We start from the raw sequence: 26,533 nt of genomic DNA, 5'->3' as shown, positions 1-26,533 counted from the left end.
TCGAATCCTGCAAGCCACGGTGTCAGTTTGAGCATCAGCTTACTCGGGCTCCGACGGGCTGTTTCGGTTGGTGTATCTTGACTTTTTATGTAGTTTAGTCCTTACAGTACTTTTTTGGGAGGAAGTGTGTTGACCCTTTAGGATGGAGGCATGTGATGTTTAGCCCTTCTGCTTGATCCCCAGCCAGCAGGGGATGTGCTACGGCACATGGCCCCTGCCCTCCTCCGTCCAGTGGTTGGCTATTCTTCCCACAGAGTACCTTCTTAGCTTGTAGGGTGGCAATACAAGGATTTCATATAGTGAGACATGGCTAATCCTCTTAGCGAAGAGGTTCAGAGGCGTGATGGAGAAATGCTTCAGTTGGTGAGGTATCGGCTGTGCAAGAATGCAGACTGTAGTCTGGACCTCAGCATCCACGTTAAAAAGTCTGCATTGGCAGTGCGTCAGCAACCTGAGAGCTGTGGGCGCTGACAGGCAGGGCCTGAGAGCTTGCTGGCCAGTCTGGTTCGGTGAGTCTGTCTCAAAAGGTAAGGTGGGTAGACATCGCAAGACCTCTGTAGACTGTCAGTCTAGCTGAAACCAAACGCTCCAGGCTCAAGGAGAAACACTGCCTCAAAGAAATACAGAGGAGGTGCCCGGTGCCCTTTCCATGGCTCCATGAACACACACATGTTGGAAAAACAGTTTCAAAACATTAAAAAAATAATATAAAGTGATGGGAAATGACACCCAGTGGTTTTTTTTTTTTTTTTTTTTGAGGGCTTTTAATTTTATTTTGTGTGCATGGACACTCTGCCCGCACTAATGCCTGTACACTATGTGAGTGCATTGCCCTTAGAAGCCAGAAGAGGGCATCTGAGCCCTTGATAATGGGATTACAGGCAGGTTTTAGGTGCCTGGCTTCTAGGAATTGAACCCAGGTCTGCTTGAAGAACAGCCAGTGGTTTTAGCTAGTAAGCCGTATCTCCTGCCCCTGGAATAAACACCTATTATTATTTTTAATTAAAATGTAATTGCATCACTCCCCTCCACTTTCCTTTTCAACTTTCCACTTCTCAACTTCTTCTGTGCCCAGCCCACTTGCTCGAAACTTCATGTTCTCTTCATATCTAATTATCATAGGTATATAAATATATCATTATACATGTCAATTGCTGTATACTCATGAGTTATAAATACACCTTCTGTGTTCCTTTGTTGTTGCTTGTACGTATATGATTTCAGCACTGACCATTTGGCTTTGGATAACCAATTAGTGGGCTCATTCCTGAGGAAGATGAGTTCTTCCTCTCCTGGTTTTCTTTATTTGCCTGTCGTTCTTTATCTAGTTGCTGAATCCACGATATTTCCCTCTTCCACATTAGCGTCTTTATTGATGTTGTCACCATTCAGGGAGGACACCCAGAGTTTAATCTCTCACCTTCACACATACGCACACACATGTACACACACCTAGCAAACAGTACATGCACATAAACAAATACATTTAAAAGTCTCTTCTCTGACTCCGTTTAATTAAATTAAAAAGTTTGAAGCAACCAGATGTGCGTACCCATAATCCCCCAAACTCAAGCGGATAGCAAGACAGAGGAGGCTAGCCTGAGCTAATGAAAGACCCCGAAAGGGAAACTGGGCTATTATTTAGACGTAGGTATTAAGTAGCAGATGAGGAAATCTTACAATAAAAAGCTGATCTCTTCCAGCTTTGCTTTAGCTCTTCTCCTAAGGAACTATTGTTCAACGCGATCGATAATTGGCTGTTATTTGTTGGTTTATTCGTTCACACCCTCTTCTGACCTAATTTGGCTCACATCTAACCCCTTCTTCCTCTTGCTGCTCAGCTTTGTAATGTCAATAGATTTTTACTGTTCGGAGTTCACCTTTGGAGCATCAAGTGACACATTCCCTTTTCTCTTCTCTTTGCGTGTTGAAGAATATGCAGACATTGGCAATCCCTTTCCTTGTGTGGCTTAGGTATAGAATGTCTTCCGGAGTGTCTGGACATGTGGTTCCCAACTGGTGCTCTGGTTTGGAAGGTTGTAGGACCTGTAAGAGCCAGAGCCTCACTGGAGAAAGCATGTCCTTGAGTGTCTGTAGTTTAGCCCCATTTTCTGTCTTCTCTCTGCTTCCTGACTTTGAAAGCAAATGTGACCAGCAGGCTCTTGCTCCGGCCACTGTGCCTTCTACAGCCCAGTGGACTGTCCCTCCCTGACCAGGAGCCAAAGCCAGTCCTTCTCTCCTTAGTTTGCTGTTGTGCTTTTTTTTTTTTTTTTTTTTTTTTTTTTTTTTTTTTTTTTTACTAGAAAACGAAGGAAGTGACTGATGCAGCAACCTTTCCCAGTTCCTCCTTTCAAACTGCCAGGCTGCCCTATTTCATTCTGAAATTCTCATGGTTGCTGCGTGGTCTCTTTTATAACTACAGCTAAACCCACCCTGCTTGGTAACATTGGCATTGTGGCTTATGCAGAACCAGGTAGTAGGTTCTTCCTACATTCATTATTTTTACCATTTGTGTCCTATCAAGTCCAAATACATTGTTTTCCTCTTGTTCATAATAGAAAAGTTATGCCATAAGCTTTAAAACATTTGGATAGTTTGGAGGAGCTTGGGAGTTGTTTGTTCGTTTGTTGAGATGGGGTCACATAGCCATCCCTGGCCTCAAACCCTTTATGTAGACAAAGTTCACCTCTTGATCTCCTGCCTCTGCCTCCCAAGTTCTGGCATTACAGCTGTGTGTTGCCTAAGGTTTGTTTGATTGACATGTAACATCTATCTAGGTTTATGGACAGTGTGATACACACATGGACAGTGGGATTGGCCTCCACCTTAAGTCACCTGTTCTCAAACCGTGTTTTGGGGACCCCTTTGGGGGTCACGCACCAGATACCTGCATATCAGATAGTTACGTGTTAGGATTCACAGCATTAGCAAATGTATGAAGCAGCGATGAAGTAATTTTATGGTTGGGAGTCTCCACAGCATGAGGGATGTATTAAAGGGTCCCAGCATTAGGCAGGGTGAGCCAATCAAACCACTGGATTGAGTATATCTTGTGTTTGGGTTAAGAACTTCAGAATCCTCTCTTCCGGCCACTGCGCAGTATTTGGCACACAGGTAGCTGTGCATCAGAGACTCCCTCATCCTGCCTCGCACCCCTGGATGCCGCAGCTCCCTTGGTACTTTCACTCTGAAGCAGTTGTGCTGCCTCGATTTCCCTGGAGACTGTTGGCAGGGGAGGGGGGAGGGGTGTGGGGGAGGGGCAGGAGGGTGTCAGGGTCAGAGCGTGGGCCCTGGAGCCTTAACCAGCTAGGCCCGTTCGAGACAGTTCCCCAGTTCCCTCTCCTCACATTGAGAAGAGGAGGGAGCAGTTTAGTGACACCGCTTAGATCACCATTGCGTTCTGACCGGAGGTTTAGATTTGAAGAGAGGGCAGCAGGTATGCACACACCAGCCCAGGTCAGGGTGTGGAATAAGCATCTCTGTCTTCTTGGCCTCAGTTTCTCCTGTAGGATGGTCTGACAAATTGTCAAATGTGTGAACTCCCCTTCCCCTGGCTAGTAGGGCCCCAGACTCTTCTTTTCCCTAGCATGCCACCTCTGGGAAAATTCCACTTTCTCAGGGTACATCGTCTCTATGGTACGTTAGCGGAAAGGAAGGACACCGGTGTCTCTCGTGAACCAATCAGTCTGTCCCTTCAGAGGAGATGACTTACTGCTTCTTGCGGCCCCTGGGTGGGAGCCATGCTGTTTGGTGGCTATTTTAGGTGCCACTTTTTCTTATCCCCGCCTTTCCCATTCTGCTGTCCCCACTCTTCCCCACCAGCTCCACATTTTTTTTCTCGGAGACCTTTTCCCACGGCCAGCCTCCAACCTCCTCTGGTACAGTTGCTCTCGGGGGCGTGGCAGGGCTGTCGTTCCGGAACCTGCCTTCTCCGTCTGCCCAGGTCGGTCTGTCGTCTTCTCCTCAGCCTCACAGGCCAAAGGGGGCTTTGGGGTTCCTGCTGCTCACACTGGATGCCACATGGCTGAGGATCTGACCACCCATCCACCTGGTCAGGGAGTACCCAGAGGAAGCTTTTCCTGAGAGCCTGTTCTATCCCGGCTACTCTCCCCATCCTTGCCCTGCGTTCCAGGGTGTCAGCGTTGAATCTTTCAAGGGAACTGGGTGCCAAAGTCAAAGCCACCTTTCAATGGTCTTATGCAGAAAGGTTTGGTTCAGAGTTCCTATACCGGCTGGTTTTGTGTCAACTTGACACAAGCTGGAGTTATCACAGAGAAAGGAGCCTCAGCTGAGGAAATGCCTCCATGAGATCCAGCTGTAATGCATTTTTCTCAACTAGTGATCAAGGGGGGAGGGCCCAGCCCATTGTGGGTGGTGCCATCCCTGGGCTGGTAGACCTGGGGTCTATAAGAAGGCAGGCTGAGCAAGCCAGTAAGTAACATCCCTCCGTGACCTCTGCATCAGCTCCTGCTTCCTGACCTGCTTGAGTTCCAGTCCTGACTTCCTCTGGTGATGAACAGCAATGTGGAAGTGTAAGCTGAATAAACCCTTTCCTCCCCAACTTGCTTCTTGGTCATGATATTTTGTGCAGGAATAGAGACCCTGATTAAGACAGTCCCCAATCAGGAACAACCGTGTAGGGCAGAGGACTTGTCCAGTATTAGACCCTGAGTTTGATTCCCAGCCAAAGGAGGGAAGGGAACAAAGGAAGGGGGAACAGAAGAGGTAGGAGAAATGGAGGAGGGGAAAGAAAGGGAACCAGTGTCTATAAATAAATAGAGGCAGGAAATAAATGCTAATTCTTTCTCAGAAAAAAAAAGGCTTTAAATCCTTCCTCATCTCTAGTTATCAAAAACCGTATAATCTAATTAAAGTCCTAACCCTTGTAAAGTTTTTTTTTTTTTTTTAATTACTTTCCTGGCTAAAGCAGTTGGCCAGATGGTTAAGCATAATAGCACTTGGAAAACAACTAAGAAAATGTGAGAGTTTACAGGGGAAGAGGGACCACCTAAGCACCATGTCTGACAGATGACAAGTGTGTCATGCCTTTAAAACTGCTTCTCAGTCCAAGAGGAGTCTCTAGACAGACTTCCTATTGCAAAGCATAACCCCTTTCAGCTCAGACCTGTGGCCCTTTCCTCATCCTGGGCAGCAGGCATGACCTTCACTCTGGCTCTAAGAACAGCTAATCGTCCGAGGAGAGGAGAGGCCCTTGGGCCCTGGGGTAATTATAAGCACACTGAAATAGAAACGAACGTAATAGGCACAGAGTTCTGACAAGTGGAATTTCCCTCGCTGACTGTTCCCTTGGCCGGGCATCAGCTTTGACTACCACGTCTGATCCCTCTGGTCCACGCATTGAAAGTCCTGTGGTTCTAACCATAGATTTTAGGAATACACTAAAAGGGCCTGTGGAGGACAGTATGTCTCTGTTTGCAGAGGACCTGTATGGACACATTGGGACCTCACAGTGTGCTCTGAGAGGCAGGAGCCACGGTCTGAACAGCTTTGCCGTCACTCTCTGGTGTCTGGCACAAGCAGAGGTGTCTCCTGCTGGGGTCAGGATGTGACTGAGCCTTAGTCCTCCACATCTGCTGTAGTTTTCCTTCTGTGCTTAGCAGTACGACCCAGAGTGACAGTTCTCTCTTCTCACCCGAGTCTCTGCGAACCTGGGTCCAGTCACAATCAAGGTGCCCCTCTGTCTGCACCTTCTCTGTGAATTGGGTGTTTATGAGAAAGGACTTGTGTGGAATTCTGTTGACGGGGATCTTTTGCCACACGAAGGTAACTTTTCATGTGCCTATGTGATGGTTTTATGCCCTGTCTGGGACGCATTCAGTTCAGCTGGAGACTATTTATTTCATACGTTTTATACTAAACTGCTAACTAGTAGTCACAGTGCAGCAAATTAGAAGGTAACTATAGTAACTATTACTGCTAGGAACTAATAGTAGAAAAGTAATTATAATAATCTCTTCCTGGCCATAATTTATAGTTAAGATCTTCTGTCTCCCAACTATGACTGTAGTTTTTCCATTTTTTAATTAGATACTCTCTGTATTTACATTTGAAATGTCATCCCCTTCCCCCCACCCCGATCCTAATGAGTGTAGTTTAAATAAGAAAATGCAAAAATCAGTTTTCTAGAAGTTTTATGGCAATAGAAGAATTGTTTCCCCTCCAACCCATTTGGAATAGAACATCATCACAGAGTTGGTATGAACCCCGGAGTAACGTCTTTGAAGGATGCAGGTAACAGGAAAAGGCACCGGGGCAAAAGTATGTCCCATTTACCCCTCAGCCTCTGAAGTTTGCACAGGGGTGTAAGGCAGGTGGGTCTTCTGGGCAAACCTGGGGATGCTGCAGTGCAGACAGTTAATGCAAACCAGTCAAGCTGGGAGGAAGAAAGCGTTATGGTTAAACTTCTGACATGTAATAGAGCTTCTTAGAGTGTGCCGTGCCCTCCTGTTTTTTTGTTTTGTTGCTGATACTCTAATGTGGTTTTAGATTTCAGGGGTGAGAAAGTAATTTACAACACTGGTAATGACCATTGAGACCTCCCTAACCTAGAGGCCTCCCTGGGGACCTGAGACTCCCTCTAGGGACCATGTGACAGGCTCACTTTTCAAAGCTAGCCTTCTTCATTCCCAGGCCATGCCAGGTGACCCTGCCCAATTGCTGTCTCTGTGTGTCATCCCTTTGAGCCTCAGTGTCAGCCTGGCAGCAGGAAGCCTGGGCTGAGGTGGTTGGCAAGAGTGGGCACTCTCTGTGGCTTTGAGTCTTAGCCCGGACCTGGGCAGCTGAGAGGCACTGGGCAGTTGCTAGTGCCAGTAATCAGCTCGTCCCTCTCCGGGTTTGTCTGCCATGGTGGGGACACGAGGAAGCTGCGTTGCCAGAGGACTGAGCTGTGTGAGGCGCCCAAACTCAGCCACCAAACTCCGGAGGCTCAGAGTTCTGTGCGCACATTGAACCCTGGCAGGCTGTCGGGGCACCTGGTTTGTCCTTCTAGGATGTCTGTCCAAAGGCTCCCTCCCTGAGGGGACGGACGGAGTCCTGCCCATTCTGACAATCTCAGGTCGTCTTCAATTGTCTGTGAAGATAATGGAGCAATACAAGTGTGCTGCTGTCTGCGGGAACGTCACACCGTTCTGAAGACTGGTTTGAGTTCTGAGGTTCTCCACATTTAGTTCTACAGTGTGTGTGTGTTTGTGTGTGTGTGTGTGTGTGTGTGTGTGTGTGTGTGTTTGTGAGTGTGTGTATGTGAGTGTGTGTATGTGAGTGTGTGTGTTTATGTGTGAGTGTGTGTGTTTGAATGTGTGTTTGTGAGTGTGTGTGTATGTGTGTGTTTGTGAGTGTGTGTATGTGAGTGTGTATGCGTGTGTGTGTGTGTGTGTGTGTGTGTGTGTGTGTGTGTGTATTTCAGGGTAGGGAACAGGTGTATGGCTGATCTGATCCTTACAGTATATTCCAGGCTGACCTTGAACTCACAACTGTCCTGCCTCAGCCACCCAGGTGCTGACACTGCATGCCCACTGCCTAGTACTCCAGGATATAAGCCTGACACATCCGGTCATTCGCTCTGGCTGACAGAATGGGAAGGTGTAGGCATTGAGGGTCCTGTGAGGCCGACTTACTGACATTTTCTATACAGACAGAGTTCTTGCCATGTGTTAAGCAACGCCACATTAGTCTTCCAACACCAGTGAGGGAGGGGTCCTAGTGCCCAGCAGTGAGGGAGGGGTCCTAGTGCCCAGCAGTGAGGGAGGGGTCCTAGTGCCCAGCAGTGAGGGAGGGGTCCTAGTGCCCAGCAGTGAGGGAGGGGTCCTAGTGCCCAGCAGTGAGGGAGGAGTCCTAGTGCCCAGCAGTGAGGGAGGGGTCCTAAGCACCACGAAGGTACATCCTGTTTCCCGCCCCCAGCACAATGCAGACCTCATATGTAGTGATCAAGACCAGAGATTTAAATGTTTTCAGACTTGAGACCCACGCATGAGGAATGTCCGAGTGGGATTTCACCAGCACTGGCTCTACCTAACTTAAAGGAAGGCTGGTGGTGCCCCAGCACTGGGGTCGGGTTTGACTGGGATTCAGTGTGGCGACCACATTTGCTTCCTATGTCCCAATCTCAGTTTCTGACAGTTTCTGCAGAGTGCTTGGTGGGAGGCGTTTTTTCTTAAATCACCACACAAATACTAGTGAGGGGCCATCCTAGGGAGAGGATGTGGTGAAAACAACCCTCAGGGGCTTGTTTTCCAGTAAGGAGAGGTGCACGGCTCCTGGTTGTGAGACAGGAAGGAGGTGAAGAGAGGACTTAGGAGGGATCCTGTGCAGGAACAAAGAATGGGTGAGGAGGTCGGGAGGGGCCACTCCAGATGCAAAGCTGCAGGGCTGACGGACAGGGAGAGAAAGGCTAGGGCGCATTTGAGAAGCAGTGAATGTGTGGGACTTAGGCCTCCTCTGGGCCCGCCTGAGCTCCCCGGGTGCTGTCTAAGGGCTGTAGATGTCATGGGAACGGAGTAAGACTCTCCCAGAGGAGCTGCAAGTTCTCGGAAGGTTTTCCTCGGCCACTTCCAGTTATATTGGAACACTGGAAGCTACTCTGTGTTTCCTCCGTGAGAAGATACCACAGCTTGGGTTAAACGGTTGAGAGACCCACCCCATTTGGGCTGTCGCGGAGAGTCTCACAGACTGTGTCATCACTGACTTGACAAAAAAAAACTACAGCCCACTTAGCCCCGCTGTACCAAAACTCCCTCTGTGTGTTTGTTACTCGGTTATGCAGCCATGACTTCCCTGTGTGTCATTGATTGGGTTTAATGCCCGGAAACACGCTGTCCTCGGGGTTTTATGAGAGTGAGGATTCTGAACCTGAGTTAATATTTTATGAGATTTAACCATAACTGGAGGCCGTGATGGAAGCTGTAGCAAAGAGCCTTTGCTACTCTCTCGGCAGTGGATTCGCAGAGACACAAACTGCTGTCTAAGCACGAGCCCCATTTCTGCTGAGGCGATGACGGGTTCTGATAATTGTTCCCATCTAGACCGCCGGCCTCCAGGGGCTCTATTGATTCGTGTTCTCCCCAACATTAACAAGGCGAGCATTCTATCTCCCATACCGACCTAGGAACTTAGAAAGAGCATAAGCCCCCTAGGAACTTGCCAGGTGAGCAGGATCCTTACCAGCCCGGTTTCACAAAGAATTAAAGTGTCCTTACCCAGACATACCGCTAGGGGGCAGCACGGCGGGCACCGGTTCCCGAGCTTCTCCGGAGTTCCCCTCTGGCCACGTGGCCTTTATCTCTTACAGAGCTGCACGTGTTGTGGCTAAGTACAAAGCAAATTGTCCTCACCGGTACTGCCTTCCTCTGGGGAGCAGCCTGAGCCATCCCTGGTACCCTGCCTGCTCCTCCTTCATAGCTAGTCATTCCCAGTGCTGGGCAGGCTTGCCGTGTGACACTCAGCAGTAGTGACCGTGTGTAGTTTCAGCTTGGCTAGTCTGCCTCATCTAAGGTCCTTCTGCACCCCTTTGTTGTCCCCAAGCATTTGAAGAGTTGGTTGAGTGGCACCCTCTGTCCTTCCCCAGTTCCGCAGCTGACTGACTGCCTCTGTGCAGCTGCGCACAGAGAGATGCTCAGAGGTGGGAGGGCGAGGCCGCCGGAGACGCTTCAAGGAAGGGAATTCGGGCTTACCTTATTATGTGAACAGTTTGTCACACATTTTCAAAGTCTACTCTGTAAAAACTTGCTTTTAAGGCCAACAAGATGTCTCAGCAGGTGGAGGCATTTTCTCCAACCCCGACAACCTGAGTTCAGTCCCTGGGACCCGTGTGCTGGAGGGGAAAGGAGGGGTTGTCCCGACTTCACGCTAATGCCAAGCCACAAATGCACGGACACATTCACACATGCATGAGACGTATGATATAAAGGCTTAGGTCTCTTTGGGCCACATGCTGTCCCTCATTAGGCATGCGTTCATGGTAGGGTGGAGTAGCCTTGGGTGAGTGAGAGAGTGAACGAATTGTCTCTTTGGTCAAATAGCATCTGCAAAGACGCTGGGGCTACACTTTCCCCAGCGCTGTTTCTCCCACCGGACACTTCCTGCCGATGTCTGGGATCAGTCAGCCCAGGAAGTAGCTAAACTTTCGGTGGCAGAAAATGAAATTTTAGGTTGTTTTCTGTTAAACCCTGTAGTTTAGGAAAACAATGGTTCTTTGGGGAAATATTTGTTAAACCATCTTTCTGAGGCCGATATTGATTAGATGAAGTCAGATGTATGGTTCTACTGTGGACCGTGTAAGCTGAATCAGACCTCGGAACATCCCCTGGACATTCTGCCTGTTTATGAGGCTCAAGCTACGGGAAGCACGGGTGGCAGGTTCTTCTCAGATGTGTTCTCTCCACTGAGATTCGAACTCCCAACTTAGTAGCTCATTAAACCACCCGATCGAGACTTCCAAGGCGTCCCTGAAAGGACCTCCCAAGTGTCGTGCAGGATGTACACTCACGCTTTGCGTTCCGTGCTTCCTTACAGCGGTGTCCTCCCCGCAGCAGCGAGCCTCTGCCAAGATGAAGCCAATAGAGGAAGGGTTAGAAGATGACGATGAGGTCTTTGTGCCGGTGTCTGCAGACGCTCTCCAAGCCCGCCAGTTGCCTTGAGCAGCATCTAGCGACCACGACGGAGGCTGTGCTGATGAGCAGGAGACCCACACTCTGTGACCTTTGGGTGGTTTGCTCCAGTCCTGCCCGGTGGGAACTGAGGGAGGGTCGCAAACAGGAGCTGTGTGCTGTCTGTCCGGCCAGCCAGCCTCTTGTGTTAGCCGAGCCTCCTGACTAGACCTTGCTCTATTTTCAGATATGTATTTTTGCAGTAGAATATTAATGTTATTTTAATGAATCTTAAAGCTATGAACACAATGCCTTTTCACCTATTTTTCTAAGTTGTGGCTCTTTCTCTCACATGTGCTTTTCCCTCTCTCATGGGGATTTAGAGCGAGTCCTTTTGATCACCTTAACGATGCAAGTCGAAATTGAGGCTGACAGAACATTAAAAAGTTTTCCTTTTGTCCAGTTGACGTTTTCATGATACATTTTAGACAAAGACTTGTCTTGTTTCCCAACCCAGGACCAGAAGGTTTCCCTCACTAGGGCCACCCTCCTTGTTGGGTGTAGATCACTCGATAGTGACACCTTTATCTGAATGTGCTGTGAATGAGCCCATCCCTGCAGTTTATCAGTGACTCTGAAACCTGGGCCTGCAGCGAGTGTAAGCATTTCTGAACTCAGGGATGACTCAGCTAAACTTTCTGTCTTGTAACTTGGAGCCATCTTGGCCATAAGCTCGGATACAGTTAAGGCCTCTCCCTTTAGAAGAGAGAAAGATGGACGGAGCAGGTATCACACGCTGGAGGCACTGAAAATCAGCTTTGCTCTTCAGTCCGTTTCTGGGATCACAGAAGCAGATGTCCTGAGCCAGACACTGTGACTCATACCTGTAAGGCCAGCACTGGGGACGCTGAGGTAGGAGCCCTAAGAGTCTGAGGTCCACCTGGGGTCACTTAGTCGGACTCCGTCTCAAAACAACAGAATGTTTGTTTAAGGACCAGCTGGTTCCAGAACTGTGGTCAAGAGGAAACAAACCCATGGGGCAGAGGCTTCACATGAGGCCAGAGACATCCAACAGGGGGACTGCTGGGAGGACGGCCTTGGTGCCAGTCTTTCTTTCCTGCTAGTCACGTTTTTTAGGGATGTTCGATGTACTAGGCTTTGCCCAAATCATTTCATTTAGCTGATCATAGCATGCTGAAGCCACTGATTGGCTAGTCGTGTCTCTCATGGTTGCTTCATCTGCTCAAACCAACTGGAACATGTGAGCCTCCCCCCAACCCCCGTCACGTTCCAGAGCTAAGAAAAATTAACCCAGCAGCTCTTAGTCTTGAGACAATGAAAGCAGTGGTGACCTAACCGTGACTTTAAGGTTGTAGCTGTCAACCTGGGGGTGGGGGGCACTTTGTCCATTCACCCACCTAAGATGTGATAGGGTGGGTTTCAATTTCCATGAAACTACTTAGCTCATCCCCCCCCACACACACACGGCTAATTTACAGCCACTCTGCAAACGACACCCCCTGAGAAGGCAGGGATATCGGATTCCGCTGGGACCAGTCTCCATGTGTGGTGCCTCAGTGGCCTTTTCTACCCCACATAGTAGAAAAGGTTACCTGGGCTGATCTGCCCGGATCGAGCTGAGGTATTTGTAGTGCTGGGAATGGAGCTGTTTTAAAGGCACACAGTAAAAAGTGGGTGAATTAGAATCATTTACTCGCCTCTTGGAAACGTGTGTGTATCAATGTCACCGATAACGAGGATAGAATCACGTGGTGAGGGCTCTTCGGAGAGCCACTTAGTCTGAGTAAGAAACTTGAAACTATTTTTAAAGACGTACCTGCAAGGAAGACAAAGAGACTTGGAGAACAGGAGCCATTGGAAGCCCTCCCACATAGCCGTGGCTGCGAGGGAGCAGAAGGGAGAAGAGTCCCAAGAGTTAGGTCTCTGGACAACTTCAGATTCATTCACACAGATGAGCAAGTGTACCTTTGTACAAAGCAGCATAAGCCATTAGATTGATGGATCTTTGTGCTAGTCTCCTAGAAGACGCTTCCTCTGATTTTAGCCTTCAGTTAGCTCCGAGATAATGTTCAGAAAATGCTCTGCAGACGTTAATCTGTCTCTACCCCTGACCTCTGTTTAATGTAACATCAAGTCAGCTATATGACTCCGGAGGATACTTATGCCAAAGTGCAATTGTCTCGTAGGATATTTTGAAAGCCCTCAGAACATTTATATTTATAAAACAGCACAAGTATTATAGAGACCCACGGTTTTGTGTATCTTATGTTAGTTGGAACGGGTGCTGTGTGACCTGTTAGTGGGTTCTGAACTCTCTGCTCCACCCCAGTCACCCTGCTGTATGTCAACTGGCAGGTAACGTGGGTCAAAGGCACACCAACGCCTGTGCTTCTGAAGGCTCTGCGGGGGATATTTGTTGTTCCTCTTTTGGTTTTCAAGTTTGTTGGTTGGTTGGTTTGACTCAGAGCCACCAGTTTCTACTTTCTGCTCCCATGGAGGCCCTAAACACAGAAGCACGTGGATGCTGGAAAAATCTTTAGGAAAGCTGATGTGACCAGCATACTTCCGTGTCCCCAGCTTACTCAGGTTAGGGCACGTCCTCCAGGAAATGCCCCAGCTAGAAGGTGGTGGCTTTTGGCCACCCAGTCCTGCCTCTAGGGCTTAGTGCACTTACAGACCCCCAGGTGCCACCCTTCGGTCTGACATTTATTGAAATCCATTTGTTTTGACCCTGCTATGCCTGATTCCTTTCCCCTTTCCCTTCCTTGCTTCCCAACTTCCTTTGCTATCGGCAACTCGAGTGACTGGAATTCCCACCCGTTCAGCTCAGTCTCAGGCGAGTAGCTGACAGCTCTGTGGAGGAAGGGCACAGTCATGCTTCCGTTCTGCTACCTACAAGACAGCACCATCCCTGGCAGCAGCCACATTTTATTTATCACAGCCTCTTGGAACACTCCGGGTTTGATGATAATAGTGTGCGAATTATAACTTAAAGAACCTGATTCTAAGTGCCATTTATAGGTTTTCTGTTAGACTTGCAAACTAGTTTGAAGATGACAGATTTCGAGGGTGCTCTATGCAGACACTCGATAGGAAGCTTTGCAGGTGCACTTACATGGATAACAATCACCTTATATTAAAGCTGTATGCTGTGTATAATGTTATTGTTCAGATTCACCCCACACATTGTCATTTGATTAAATAAATTTTTACTTAGGGAAATATGTGTATGTTTTGTTTCGAGCATCTTGCACTTAGGACTTGATCTTAACTCCACTCCCAAGAGCAGGTTTGGGGCAGTTAACTGCAGAGGTTAAGGGAGCCACTTTGCTGAGCAGTCCTGAGAGGTGGTGGTATTCTGTTGGTTTTGTTTAAATGACCTAAGGTCTGTTGTCTTGACTCCCTTTGGCCAGCAGAAGAGGTTACTGCAAGGCCACAGCTGACGGTGCAAAACTCCAAAAGCTTTGCAGTTTTCCTTCTGGGATAGAGCATCATCACACCCGAGCATCCCCTCTAGTTCTAAAAGGTCCAACAATTCAGGGGTCTCTTGCAAGAGCCAGGCTCTTCTTGTTCAAGAGTCTCTTGTATGTGCACCATGTGAGTGTCTGGTGCCCATAGAGGACAGAAGAGCATGTTGAATCCCCTGGGAACTGACTTACAGACAGTAGTGAGCCCTGTGGATATGGGAATTGAACCTGGGTCCTCTACAAGAGCAGCCAGTGCTCTTAACCACTGAGCCATCTCTCCAGCCTCAGGTGTATTTTTAATGAAATAACACAAACCATGATTCTCTACTTCTGGTATAAGGACAACTCTAGGCTCATTATGCAGAGTTAACATCTGTGCTGCTAAGTGTGGGAAGCAGATTAATTACTGAGCGGATGTGCACTGTTGGCATTCACATAGCCACGGTCAGGACCCCAATACTTCAGGTCTGTGGGAATTTGCAAAGCCTTTCTCTGGCCCAAGTTCAAGTGTCTCCAAAGGACTGACCATTGTATCTAGACTATATCAACCACACAGCTTCCTCCTGGACGGCTGTAACCTAACACTGTTCCCTATAGACACCCCCTGCGGAGAGTAAACCCTCCCTGGTCAGCTGCCTCTCCCCTGCTCAGGTGTAGAAGATAAACGAGCTGACCTTCCAACTCGCTGCTGCTGTGTCTCCAGCCCGCCCAATCCCAGCCCTTCCGTCCACATGTCTGTGTGTCTGTCCTTCCTCATCATCCCAGTCAGACCAGTTGCTGAACCTTGCAGATCCTGGCATCAAAGTAATCAGAGAGTTTGCACACTGAGATTAAAAACTGCCCTGACCTGCAGGAAGGAAAAGAGCTAACGGTTTCTCTTTAACTAGTTATTTGCGTGTGTGTTTGCGTGTTTTGCTCACAAGGATGTCTGTGCACCTTGTGCACATCCGGCACCCGTAGAGGTCAGAAGAGGACGTTGGATTCCCTGGGACTGGAATTACACACAGTTGTGAGCTGTCATACGGGTGTTGGGAATTGAACCTGGGACCTCTGGAAAAGCAGTCGGTGCTCTTAATCTTGAGCCATCTTTCTGGTCGTGCACCAAATGTGGATAGTGTCAACACAGCCACCAAGGTTCTTCCTACTGCCAGTTACTTCTTTCCTGCATCCCCCCCACACCAGGCACACTAGCCCCCTGCTGTGATGTCTGTGGAGTCCTCAGCGTCCACAGGTGCTACAGCTCCCAGCTGCTGTGCCCACACCAGGCACACTAGCCCCCTGCTGTGATGTCTGTGGAGTCCTCAGCGTCCACAGGTGCTACAGCTCCCAGCTGCTGTGCCCACACCAGGCACACTAGCCCCCTGCTGTGATGTCTGTGGAGTCCTCAGCGTCCACAGGTGCTACAGCTCCCAGCTGCTGTGCTGTGTCCCCTGTGTATGCTTGCTTGTCACGGTTTGCTGTCAAGGGTTCACATACACTGTGGCTGGTTGTAGTATGAATGTAGTCCCATATCTAGGAATCCAGCTGACCTTGAATCAAATCTATTCGAGTCTGGACGTGATGATATGCCCGTTTTAATTCTGATAAAAGGAGGCAGAGGCAGGCAGAACTCTTTAAGTCAGTCTGATCTACATGGTAAGTTCCCAGACCAAACAGAATTACATGGTGAGACCCTGACTCTCAGTTTTTTAAAGTGGAAGAAACTATGTCTCTATTGAGTAGGTGAAAGCTTTTCCCCATTACATCAGACCCTAGGACACAGTAACGGCCTCTTATCCGGCATTTGCTTTGTGTTGGGCATTATAAAGGCTGATTTAAGTATGTGACTTACTGCAGATTTTGGTTGTCTGTTTTTTCTGTCTTATGTAAGATACTTTAACATCTTCTGGAGGTACTAAAACCAAGCCTTGCTAGATGACAATTAGGAAATGTCATAGATAGGTTTATATTACAATATGAAATACTTAGATGTTCAAATTGTAGCCGAGGTGATGGAGAGTGTGGGTTGTGCGCCCTCTGCTGGCACTGCTGAGGTGCAGCATGGCTCCGGCTAGAACGTGCAACTCCAGACCTGCACTCATTCCCCCCCCCACCCCCCTCCACCCCAGACCAGACTTGCTAATCATCCCAGGTGGACTTCCAACTCATGATCATCCTGCCTCAGCTTCCTGAGTGCTTGGACTGAAGGCATACACACCACTAACCTTAGAAGTCAATACTTTTAAATTAAATTATTCTAAAATATATTTTTATTTATGATGTGTTGCACGCATACACGGTGTGATGTGTAAATGAACCATGTCTCCTCAAAGGTTCATCACTTAAGTGAGACCATCAGAAAATATCTAATATCTTTATTTTTTATAACTTTTTATCTTGTGTGCCGGGAGGGGGAACTGCCCATATGTGGAGGTCAGAGGACAGGCTGCGTCAGCTCTATCTGTCTCCCGGAAGCCGGAGGGGACAAACTACTAAATAATTACTAAAGTAGTGTGGGTTATTGTCGCGAGCTTCTAAGAAATGGGATCCTTAAGTGTTGTCAATGTGGCTGGTTGGTTATTGTTTGCTTTGTGTTGGGGAGAGGTAGAGAATGGGAGGTTCTACAGAACTTGCAATACTGTATCCGCGAGGCCTGGTTTCCTTGGTTTCCCTGTTAGGGCCTGACACAAGAGTCCAGGTGACTGCCAGTTACCACGCTGCACAAGTGAAGAGAAGCAGATAATGTAAACCACGTGTGTTCAAAGGACTCAGGCTTCTGGTCCTCCTGTTATCAGAGACATTAACTGCAGAGACGTGTTCCCTAGTCCAGCACACGTGGCACCTACTTAACCCAAAGAAAGGTGGGAACCCTCTCCACCCTTCTTCCAACCGGGCATGTCACAGATGCTCATCTGATCCCATCTCCTGCCTTCCTAAACCTGCTAGGTCATCGTAAGGAGTAAAGCAGATGGTCCTGAGGTGACACGTGACAGCAGAGGGTTGTCTTTCCTTGCTGCGAGGCCCCGTTGTCTTCTGTTCATGTGAGTTCTGGTGCACCATGCGGATTTGGGAGAGATGCCCATATTCAAGAAGAGCAAAGAGCATGGGCCCTGTGAGCTTGCAGCTAACGGTTCGGTGACAAACAGGGAGGCAGAGAGATGATGTTAAGGGAGCGCGTCTGATGGAGCAACTGTGTCCACATAAGTTCTCTTCCACCTATTCTTCCCCTAATCAACTAAAAGTGCACAAAGGAGTAAGGCCAGCCCAGGATACAGACAGCTGTGAGCCATCATGTGGGTGCTGAGAGTTGAACTCGGGTCTTCTTAAAGAGCAGCCCATGCTCTTAGCCACTGAGTGATCTCTGCAACCGCAATCTTGAACCCTCATTGCTTGTTTCCTAGTGACCACACTGCAGTTTTCCTCTGCACTCCCATTTCAGATACATGCCTGTGCCGCTTCCAAGCCTCTGCAGCCTGGTTTCTTGTATACGGCACTCACTTTCTCCTAGCATCTGGATGCATCCTACTGACCCATCTTTTGTATCTCTTGTGTGTGCCTCAGTGTAATTCTTGTTTCAGATATAACTCATTTTCATTTGTGTGTGTGTGCAACTGTGGACCTGCAGAGGCCAGAAAAAAGGTATCAAATCTCTTGGAGCTAGGTTGTGAGGCACCTAACCAGGGTGTTGGAAACTGGAGACCTTTGGAAGAGCAGCAAGTGCCCCTGACCACTGACGACACCCAAGTTTCAAGATTCAGTAAGTGTCTTCAAAACAAACAACGGACACCTACACAGAACCAGGAAGATGGCTCAGTGGGTAAAGGCACCTGCTGCCAAACCTGGTGCCCCGAGTTTTTCAGCCCTGCATGTTAGGAGAGAAAAAAGGACTCCTTCAAGCTGTCTTGTGACTTCCATAAGTGTATCATGGCACACTCTCTCCCCCACAGAAATGCAGTGATTTTTTAAAAGAAGATTCTGTATGAAGCCTCCTTCTGACATTTGTCTTTGAATATGCGTCTGGCAGCCCTGAGCTCCTTTTCCACTGCTCAGAGCACAATTCCCACTTCGGTCGTCTCTCCTCAGGGAGCTAATAAAGGGGGCTGGGTCAGCAGACTCCCGCAGGCCCGTGGTCAGATCAGTGCCCTCCATGTAGTCAGTCTTCTCCCCCCACCTGCGCCCCACTTCCCCAGCTTTTGTCTTTTTATGCTAGTTCTTGTCTGCAACTCCCCTTCCTAGAAACGAGCCTGGCTGCTCGGCCCTCACACCAAATGTACATTCACCAAGTGCTACTCTTGAACATTTGTTTGGATTTTGCTTTTCTGCATGTGTGCCTGGTACCTGTAGAGGTCAAAAGAGGGCCTCGGATCCCCTGGAGTCGAAGATAGCTCAGAGGGTTAGCACTGGCCGCTCCAGCAGGACCTGGGTGTGGGTCCCAGCACCCACATGGCGGCTCACAGACCGATAACTCCAGGTCCAGGGGATCCAGTGCCTTCTGTCCTCTGAGGATGCCCGGCACACAGTACACATACATACTGCAAAGAAAACACTCATACACATCAAGTATATAATAAGAGCCACCATGAGTGCAGGCTGGGAATCCAATCCAGGTCATCTTGAGTTCTCCACTGTTGAGCCACCCACCCACCTCTCCAGTACCTGGTTATCTATACAACAGAACACTGTATGACAAGAACAGCTCCAAACCATATCTGAAAGCAAGTGAATGTCGAGTGTCAATTGTCAAGTACGGCTTCAAGGTTAATCTAATGTGGATCCCATGTGTGTATACATGCTCATCTGACTATAAGAGAACCAACAACGCCCATTAATAGTTATTTCTATAAGACTAGTTTTAAGTTTTTTTATATCTTAAAATGAATAAAAAGTATTACCAGTTATATTCTTGCATTTTTTGTTATTTACATGTGAGTGTTTTGCCTTCAGTATGTGTATGTGTAACCTCCCTCATACCTGGTACCCAGAGGGAAGAGGGCATAAGATCCCCTGGAACTAGGTTATAAGGTTGTAAGCCACTACACAGGCGATGCGAATTCAACCCAGTTCCTCTATAGAGCAACCAGTGCTCTTAGTCAGCCCCCCATACTTTCTTTTTAAGAACCATTTCTCATATTTCCTCAAGTACAATACTACATTTTAAAATACAATCTTTATAATCTTTTATAACAAAAAGCTCTTCATAGCCTAAGCAAAATGAATCTATCCATTGCTAGTATGACCATTTGTGTGGCTTGAAACTGTAAAAGTGTTCACTTCAAATGGCTCTGGTTCAATTAAACAACAAAACAAAAACCCTCATGGGCTAGGGCGAAGGTTCACTGGGTAGAACATCATCCTGACAGAGGGTCCGAGTTCAGCTGCCAGCACCCGCATCAGAAGGCTCACAGCTCTCCAACTCCAGCTCCCAGGGATCTGACTCGTCAGCACACATATCCAAAATATAAAAATTGTCTCTAACTCTTACAAATAAATGATGTAGAGGCCACAGGACACCAAATAATAAAGCAAATCATCCTGGAACGAAGGAGCATTTACTTGGATACAGGCTGCGGTGGTTAATAGCTCACCAATCTGTTTTGACAGTGCCTCTCTACTGCATGGTTGGTCCAGGTTACACTAACATTTTACATTTCTGGTGATGCTGTCTCCTAATTTGTTCTTTCCAAATCCTCATAATTACCAGGAGAAGCCTGTTAAGAAAATTCTAAAATGGTTTCTCCAAGAGGTTTTTATAAGCTTCATGCCATTCTTTCTGGCCACACAAAGGGTAGTTCTCCATGTACAAATTTGTACAATTCGTGATGATAATACTGGACAATCCAGATGAAGACAAGCCCCACCCCCAATCAAAAAAAAAAAAAAAAAAAAACCCTTCCATGTTTACCACCACTACCAGACCATGCTCATCCTCACATTGGCAAATACCTCTGAAAGGTCCCTTTATTCATTTATTTAATTTCTCAATCACAGAAGTCACACACAAAATATCTTCAAACCATCTTAAACACCAACATTGTATTTTTATTCTCTATCATGTAATTTAAAATTCCGAAACATCAATAGCTAACAGAGTAAGACATTCAGTACAAAAAGACAACACTAGGCCCATGTCTGCAGAAGGACAGTCTGCTGAGGTGACGGGATGCACTGTCCCAGTCCAGTACCAACTCCTCCCTTGTTCTTTCCAACGCAAGCTCAAGTGGGTTTTTAAAAAAAATTTTCACTTGTAAACATGAATCAAAATGGAGTGAAGTAATCTAAACACTACACAAGATCATTTTCAAATACCAGATACAATACTGTATTAACGACATATAAAAACCAGGGTTCACTTTGGTCTTAATATGGATAGAGTTGTTACCGCCACAGAAATGATGTACATTAATTAAAGCCAGTCTGGTGCTAGGTGCCTGTGGTAGGCAGAGTGATTGAAGAGGTAGTCAACGCCGTCATTTTCAAGCTGGGACCATCAAGGGGTAAGCCACAGGTGTGTCGCACATCCGGATACTTTCTCACAGTATAGGACTTTACCATACGCCATAATTCTGTTCCAAGTGTAAGATCAACAAGGAGTCATAGGTCACAGGTCACATAGGCACATCTTGAAGAGGCTGTTGACAGTATGTAAGACGGAACTGGATGCTTTCAACAAGTTGTTGTTTTTCTAAACAAATAAGTCTCATTAAGACAGCTAGAAAAGTAAAGTCAGCACAACTCCACTTCCACACACTTCCCTAGATTTTATACCAGAATGGGAAATTACATACATATTTTATGATAAACATTTCTTAGAGAAAACAGATAAATTAATTTAAATTAACGTTAAGACTTAATGAGATTCCCCACATCCTGTATAACTCATCTTACAATGAATGTTACAAGGTCTATTAACACTTATGAGCTTCTATTCACAAACTACATACAGCCAGCAGCAAGCTAGGCCTGCACTGGTGTGAAATACATCCCAGCCAGAATACAAAAATAATTGGCAATAAAAACATCCTCTATTTGGGAGGTGGGCTGATGTGAATAACGTGATGTCTTCATCTTTTTCTTTAGATTGCACACTAAAATTTCCAAGTTATAAGCAAATAAAAAATCTTCCTAAATCTTTCATTTGTAAAAATACATCCAAAGACTAGAAATGCAAGTACAAAAATGTCTCCACTATGACCTGCTGTGTAGAGAACATATAGTTCACAGGCTAAAGGCTGGTAGTGAATCGTTTTTTAGGAATTACATTTGTGTTAATATGAGGGGGAGGTCAAAAGGTGGCTCAACCCACAGGCTATCACCCCACTATTAGGAACCCTGGCAAAGTGGTGCTCCACAGACTCCTTTCCCCCCTGGCTCAAAGCAACACTGCACTTTAAGTTCCCCTTGGCGAGCTGGTGCTAGTTATGTGCCTAGGGCTGGGGATGCTACAGTATGCTTTGTCTTCAGTACAGTAGGGATGCAAGTGAACGGGGTACACCAAGTTTGCTTTTGTTACCTCTCCTGCCCCTCCTCTAGGTAACAGCTATTTTCAAGGCTGTTTCTGTGTTCTGCTTTGCTTAGGATGAAGAGTGCTCATTCTTCCTTAAATTCAATACATAACTTTAAGGAAATGCTTGGAGACTTTGCTACCTAACATGGCAAGTCCATGAGAAAAACAGGCGCCTTTTCAGAAACATGCAGTTGCAAATGCCCATCTATCTGTAGGTGCTACAGATTAAAAGTGTCTGTACCAGAGAATTATCTGCAACCCATAAGGCTGCAGCAGCGTCGAGGTGTGCTATGTGGTAGCTAGGAGGTAGCCATTTGCTGTAAACAGAATGTTTTCACTTGTGTGAATGAACAAGTGTTTGTGTCAGTGAATTCACATCTGCAGGGAGTGGAATTCTGCTTTACAAGACTTCGGCATGAAATAAAAAAGGACCACTATCTGATATTCAGAATTATGATCAATGTCAAACTCAGAGGTAGTTACTAACAAGTACATGTACGTACATAAAGACTTAATTTATTTGGCTTGTTCTGAGAAAGCAAGATTATAGACTAGTCTGTAAAAAAACAAAACAAAAAAACCAAAACCCCAAAATAAAAAAAACATTATATGGTATGTTCCCTGAGCAAAGTTCTTTGTCCTGAGCATGTAATAGTGACAATATTTTCATAAAAAAATAAACCCCAACTTTTAACCATGATAGGTTTGGTATGTGCTTTTAGGAATTCAGTCTGGTCAGATGCTGAGAAAGAAGTCCCCTATAACATCTATAGGTCAAGTGGTTCTGAACTTTCTATCTTCATTTTTTAAAATGACCTCAGCTCTGAATTTGTATATGTAAACAGGATGTCTAATTTTCAAGTCCATTATTTCCTATTTTTATAGTCAAGGAACTTTGGTTTGAACGGTCAAAGTAACCTATCAGACCCTCAGGGAAGGCAAGGCGGTACTTCTCTATGGCCACATCACACTCGAGTCGTCAAGGTGAGCTCTGTAGTACAGCACACGGAGAAATTCAAGCTACTCTGGAAAGGACTGGCAAGCTAGTTGGAGAGTTTCTTCCTCTAATGGCTTTGATGCAGCCTTAGCCTTACCCACCTCCCAGGAGACACACGGGAGGAAGGGACTCCTGTGTAGAATGTATGGCAGATGAGTGACAGTGCTTTCTTGTTTGATTATCTGAGCTTATACCAAGAGGCCCATATAGTTACAGCCAAAATTATGCACTGCAATTCCTTGGTACCTTCTTGAAGATGTTTCAAAAATTTGCTTATCACATTTAGAACCAGGCTAAAAAACAAAAAACAAACCAAAACAACATACGATGGAAAACAGCCCAACACCACGCTCAGTCCCTAGCAAACCAAGAGGCCATCTGAGAAGACTCTCATGGCTATCCCTGAACGCCTGTCCGGAGCCCACCACACATTACTTCAGCTTCTGTGCTCCAGGAAGCAGCCATGGCAGTGATGCCATCACATGAAGTATTTCCAGCCACACACCGACCGGGGCAATGTGATAGCTCCACTCCAGGCCCGCCACCCAGTCTGCTTGCCACCAACACTATTCTTTTTAGCATCAATCACGGGCTGTATCTATTGGGCAACTTAATTTTCATTCTAAGTCCCACCATTTTATTTCTATGCTGCTTTTGTTTTAGAAACAGGTCTGAGGACTCTCCAGGGGAAATATAAACAGGCACCAAAATATACCCAAATAATTAAATTTATCTCCAAGGCTTCAGTAGTAAGTAAGAGACCTTCCTGTTCTAAGTGATGGTTCAAAAGCTACTTAGTCAAAGGAGGCTTCTGTTGCCATAATCCCTTAAAAACCTCAGAACACTTGTAAAAGACCTAGTATAAAATACCACTGAAAGGATCATATTACTATATACATTACCCTCCCCTTCATTTTTCTTAATAGGCATGTAATATACAATCAAAACAGAATAAAAGACACTGAAATATCAGCACAGAAACTTCACATTCATTGTCTTTTCTGGAGTTATGTATCCAAGAATTAAAAGCTTACGGCAGTCAGAGGCGTCTAGAGTTAGGTTACTACTTCCAAGCAGGAGACAAGCAACAGCAATAGCAAACACAGAGTTATGAACACAGACTTGGGAGGCACCAAGTATCCCAAAAGCCTTTCGTACCATTTGACTGGTAGCTCTGAGATCTGAAGTATGCTTTGGTTCACATGAAAGGTAACAGTCATGTGGTTTTTTGTTTTTTTTTTTTTTTTAAACATCATATAAAAGAAGTAGTATTTAGGAAAAATTCCAAGGGTTAACTCTGAAACTATCTCAAATGTTTCCCATGGATTTTCAATGCTTGAAGATGCCCAATTATCTGAAGAAGAGTATGTGCTTATATCTACACACACACACACACACACACACACACACACACACACACGTGTATATATATATATATATGTGTGTGTGTGTATGTATGTATGTGCCTGCACTCTTATGTGAAATCCTCACACACATACACATACACACTCACAGATTCAGGTTTCCTATCTCACTTATGCACATACTATATGTAGCATCTCAATTCTATAAAACATGACACCCTGCTTAAATGTAATTTGCTTAAGAGTGATTTGTCTAATTAAGGACTTCACAGTTCCTCAGCAGTAGTTAAAATCCCCGGTCAGCTGCTCTCTGTGGAACAATATTCCCCTGTGCTTGCCTGAGGTAGACTTCCCAACCGGGTGAAGAGAACACTGACAAGTACTAAGTCTTTTTCCGTTTCTGAATCAAAGGCCCCTTTTTGTTTTGCTCTCCTATTGCTGCAAATGCTTTCGTGGAAGAAACCTCTTGGGGTGACCTGTCTGGCCGCTCCACCATTTCTGACTTCACCTCCTGAGGATACGGCGCTGTGCAGCCATGCTCCCCTCCCACTTCTCTCGGGGAAGTAGATGTGCATGGCTGGGATTCTGCCTCCTGTCTTCCCTGAGAACTGGCGGGCAGCTGAGCAACAAGCTTGTGTGGGCAGTTGGCCACCATGTGCATGATGCTCTGGCAGTAATGGCACTTCTTTGGCTGAGGAGGGAGACTGCATTCTTTAGCATGATGGTCGAGACCACCACAGTTGTAGCATCTGCAAAGACAAGTGAGAAGAAAATCTTAAAGGTATGTCCTGTGTATCACTAATATTAAAAAATGTAGTAATTACTGAAATAATTTACATATATAAAATTTTAAATTACCAATGTTCAAAACCTATCAATGAGATCAGTTTATTTTAATGTAACTTCTTTAAAGTATATATTATTTATATTGTTTACACTGATTTCTTCAAGGATTATTATCACCAAAATGTTCCAGCAACTTTATAGAAATCAGATGTATTAAACACAACAGCCAGTGAAAACACACAAAGCACAGCATAATTAACGTTTCCATATAGAAACTAGCCACTCAAATTTAACAGGCTATCATGAAAGAATAATTTAGCCCACTAGATGGCAGTCAACAATAAACCAAAAACTCCACCAGCTGGCTTTAGATATGAGGGAGAAGAAAGCAATCACTGGGAGTAGAGGGAGGAAGGGACCTGGGTGGGACAGGGGACAGGGAAGGGAAAAGGGCAACATGAGCAGGTGTTGAGGGGAACAAGAGTGAAGTCCTGAGGGCCAGTAGAAAGAATGGAAACAGATAACCTTGGAAGGCAAGAGGTGGGGAGGACCCTCTAGAATGTAGCGACCTGGGAGGTGAGAGATTCTCAAGGGACCTTAGATGAAATGCCCTGTAGTGGGGAGAGGGAACTTGTAAAGCCCACCTCTAGTAGAAATACAGGGCATCAAGTGGAGGGTTGGGGTTGCCATCCTACAGTCAAAACTCTGACCCAGAATTGACCCTGTCGAAAAGAACTGCAGGGACAAAAATGGAGAAGACTACGGGAAAGGAGGTCCAGTGACAGGCCCAAATTGGGATCCAGCTCAAGGGGAGGCTCCATGGCCTGACACTATTACTGATGCTATGGTGTGCTTACAGACAGGAGCCTGCCAAGGCTGCCCCCCAAGAGGTCTAACAAGCAGCTGACTGAGACAGCCATAGATACTTACACCCAACCAATGGACAAAACATGATGACCCCTGTGGTTGAATTAAGGAAAGGCTGGAAGAAGCTGAGCTCTTTCAGACACTGAGCTACCAACCGGGCAGCATACACCTGCTCTGGTCTCAGTGAACTGCAAGTGGGATAAGGCTATGGACTCTGAAGGGACCCTCCCCATCTGCTTGCAGGATGCAAGACTGCATCTCCTAAAGAGTCCTTACCTTCTCAAACAGTGCTGCCAACTGAAGATCAACTGTACAACACCTGAGCCTATGCGGATCATTGATCTCTCAGATTACTGTAATTTTCAAATAGTCTTGCAAATTTGGTTGAATTTTATTAGAAAGTTTACTTTCATACTGTTCGCAAAAATGACTTTCTTTTAATATTAAAGCTGTATGCTCTCTAAAACAGTATCCTTAAGGAACAATTACCTACTCTTTCTCTTCTTAGGTGACTTTGATTAGATTCTCAGCAATATTAATAGGAAAGAGAAATTCAGCAATATATTGCCAGTTAGCTCTTTATAGTGCCCAATAAAAGGTGGTGTTTGGATGGCTTTTTTCTAATTCTGGGCGGCATGGACACAAAATGAAATCTGAACCCAAAACTTGTGGCAGTAGAAATGAATTTTCTATCTTTTAACCTCTCAGTTCCAGACTATTTAAACTAAGGTGGGTGTTTCAGAGGGGACTACTCTACTGACCTTTTTATTAGTTGGTGATAATGAGGAACTATCTCTACCTCTTACTGGGTAGTGGGGTCAACTGTGTAGAATGCCCATTCAATCTTAATATACATTATGTACAAAACATTGTATCAGACCCAAATGACAGGTATGGTGATAATTAGCTAGATAATAAAACATTTTTTAATGTTTGTGTTGTCACCT

At 46.2% G+C, this 26,533-nt stretch overlaps 2 protein-coding genes across 6 annotated transcripts in view; one reads left to right on the top strand and one right to left on the bottom strand.

Annotated features, from left to right (window-relative positions):
• Positions 1–13,835, top strand: part of POPDC1 (popeye domain cAMP effector 1) — a 38,146-nt gene extending 24,311 nt beyond the window's left edge. For all 4 annotated transcript variants that reach the window (XM_080937824.1, XM_080937825.1, XM_080937826.1 and 1 more), the window contains one exon: positions 10,528–13,835. In XM_080937824.1, coding sequence (XP_080793950.1) covers positions 10,528–10,652 — 125 coding nt within the window. In that variant the 3' untranslated portion in view covers positions 10,653–13,835. The remainder of the gene's footprint in view (positions 1–10,527) is intronic.
• Positions 13,836–24,315: 10,480 nt separating this feature from the next.
• The window catches only part of LIN28B (lin-28 homolog B), a gene marked incomplete at both ends in the record, with an annotated part of 83,830 nt that continues 81,612 nt past the window's right edge, over positions 24,316–26,533 (bottom strand). For both annotated transcript variants that reach the window (XM_080938334.1, XM_080938333.1), the window contains one exon: positions 24,316–24,682. In XM_080938334.1, coding sequence (XP_080794460.1) covers positions 24,316–24,682 — 367 coding nt within the window. The remainder of the gene's footprint in view (positions 24,683–26,533) is intronic.

The sequence above is a fragment of the Micromys minutus genome, assembly GCF_963924665.1.
Source record: "Micromys minutus genome assembly, chromosome: 25".
Lineage (NCBI taxonomy): Eukaryota > Metazoa > Chordata > Mammalia > Rodentia > Muridae > Micromys > Micromys minutus.
Note: the sequence above shows the minus strand (reverse complement) of the source record. Positions and strands in the feature narration are given on the sequence as shown.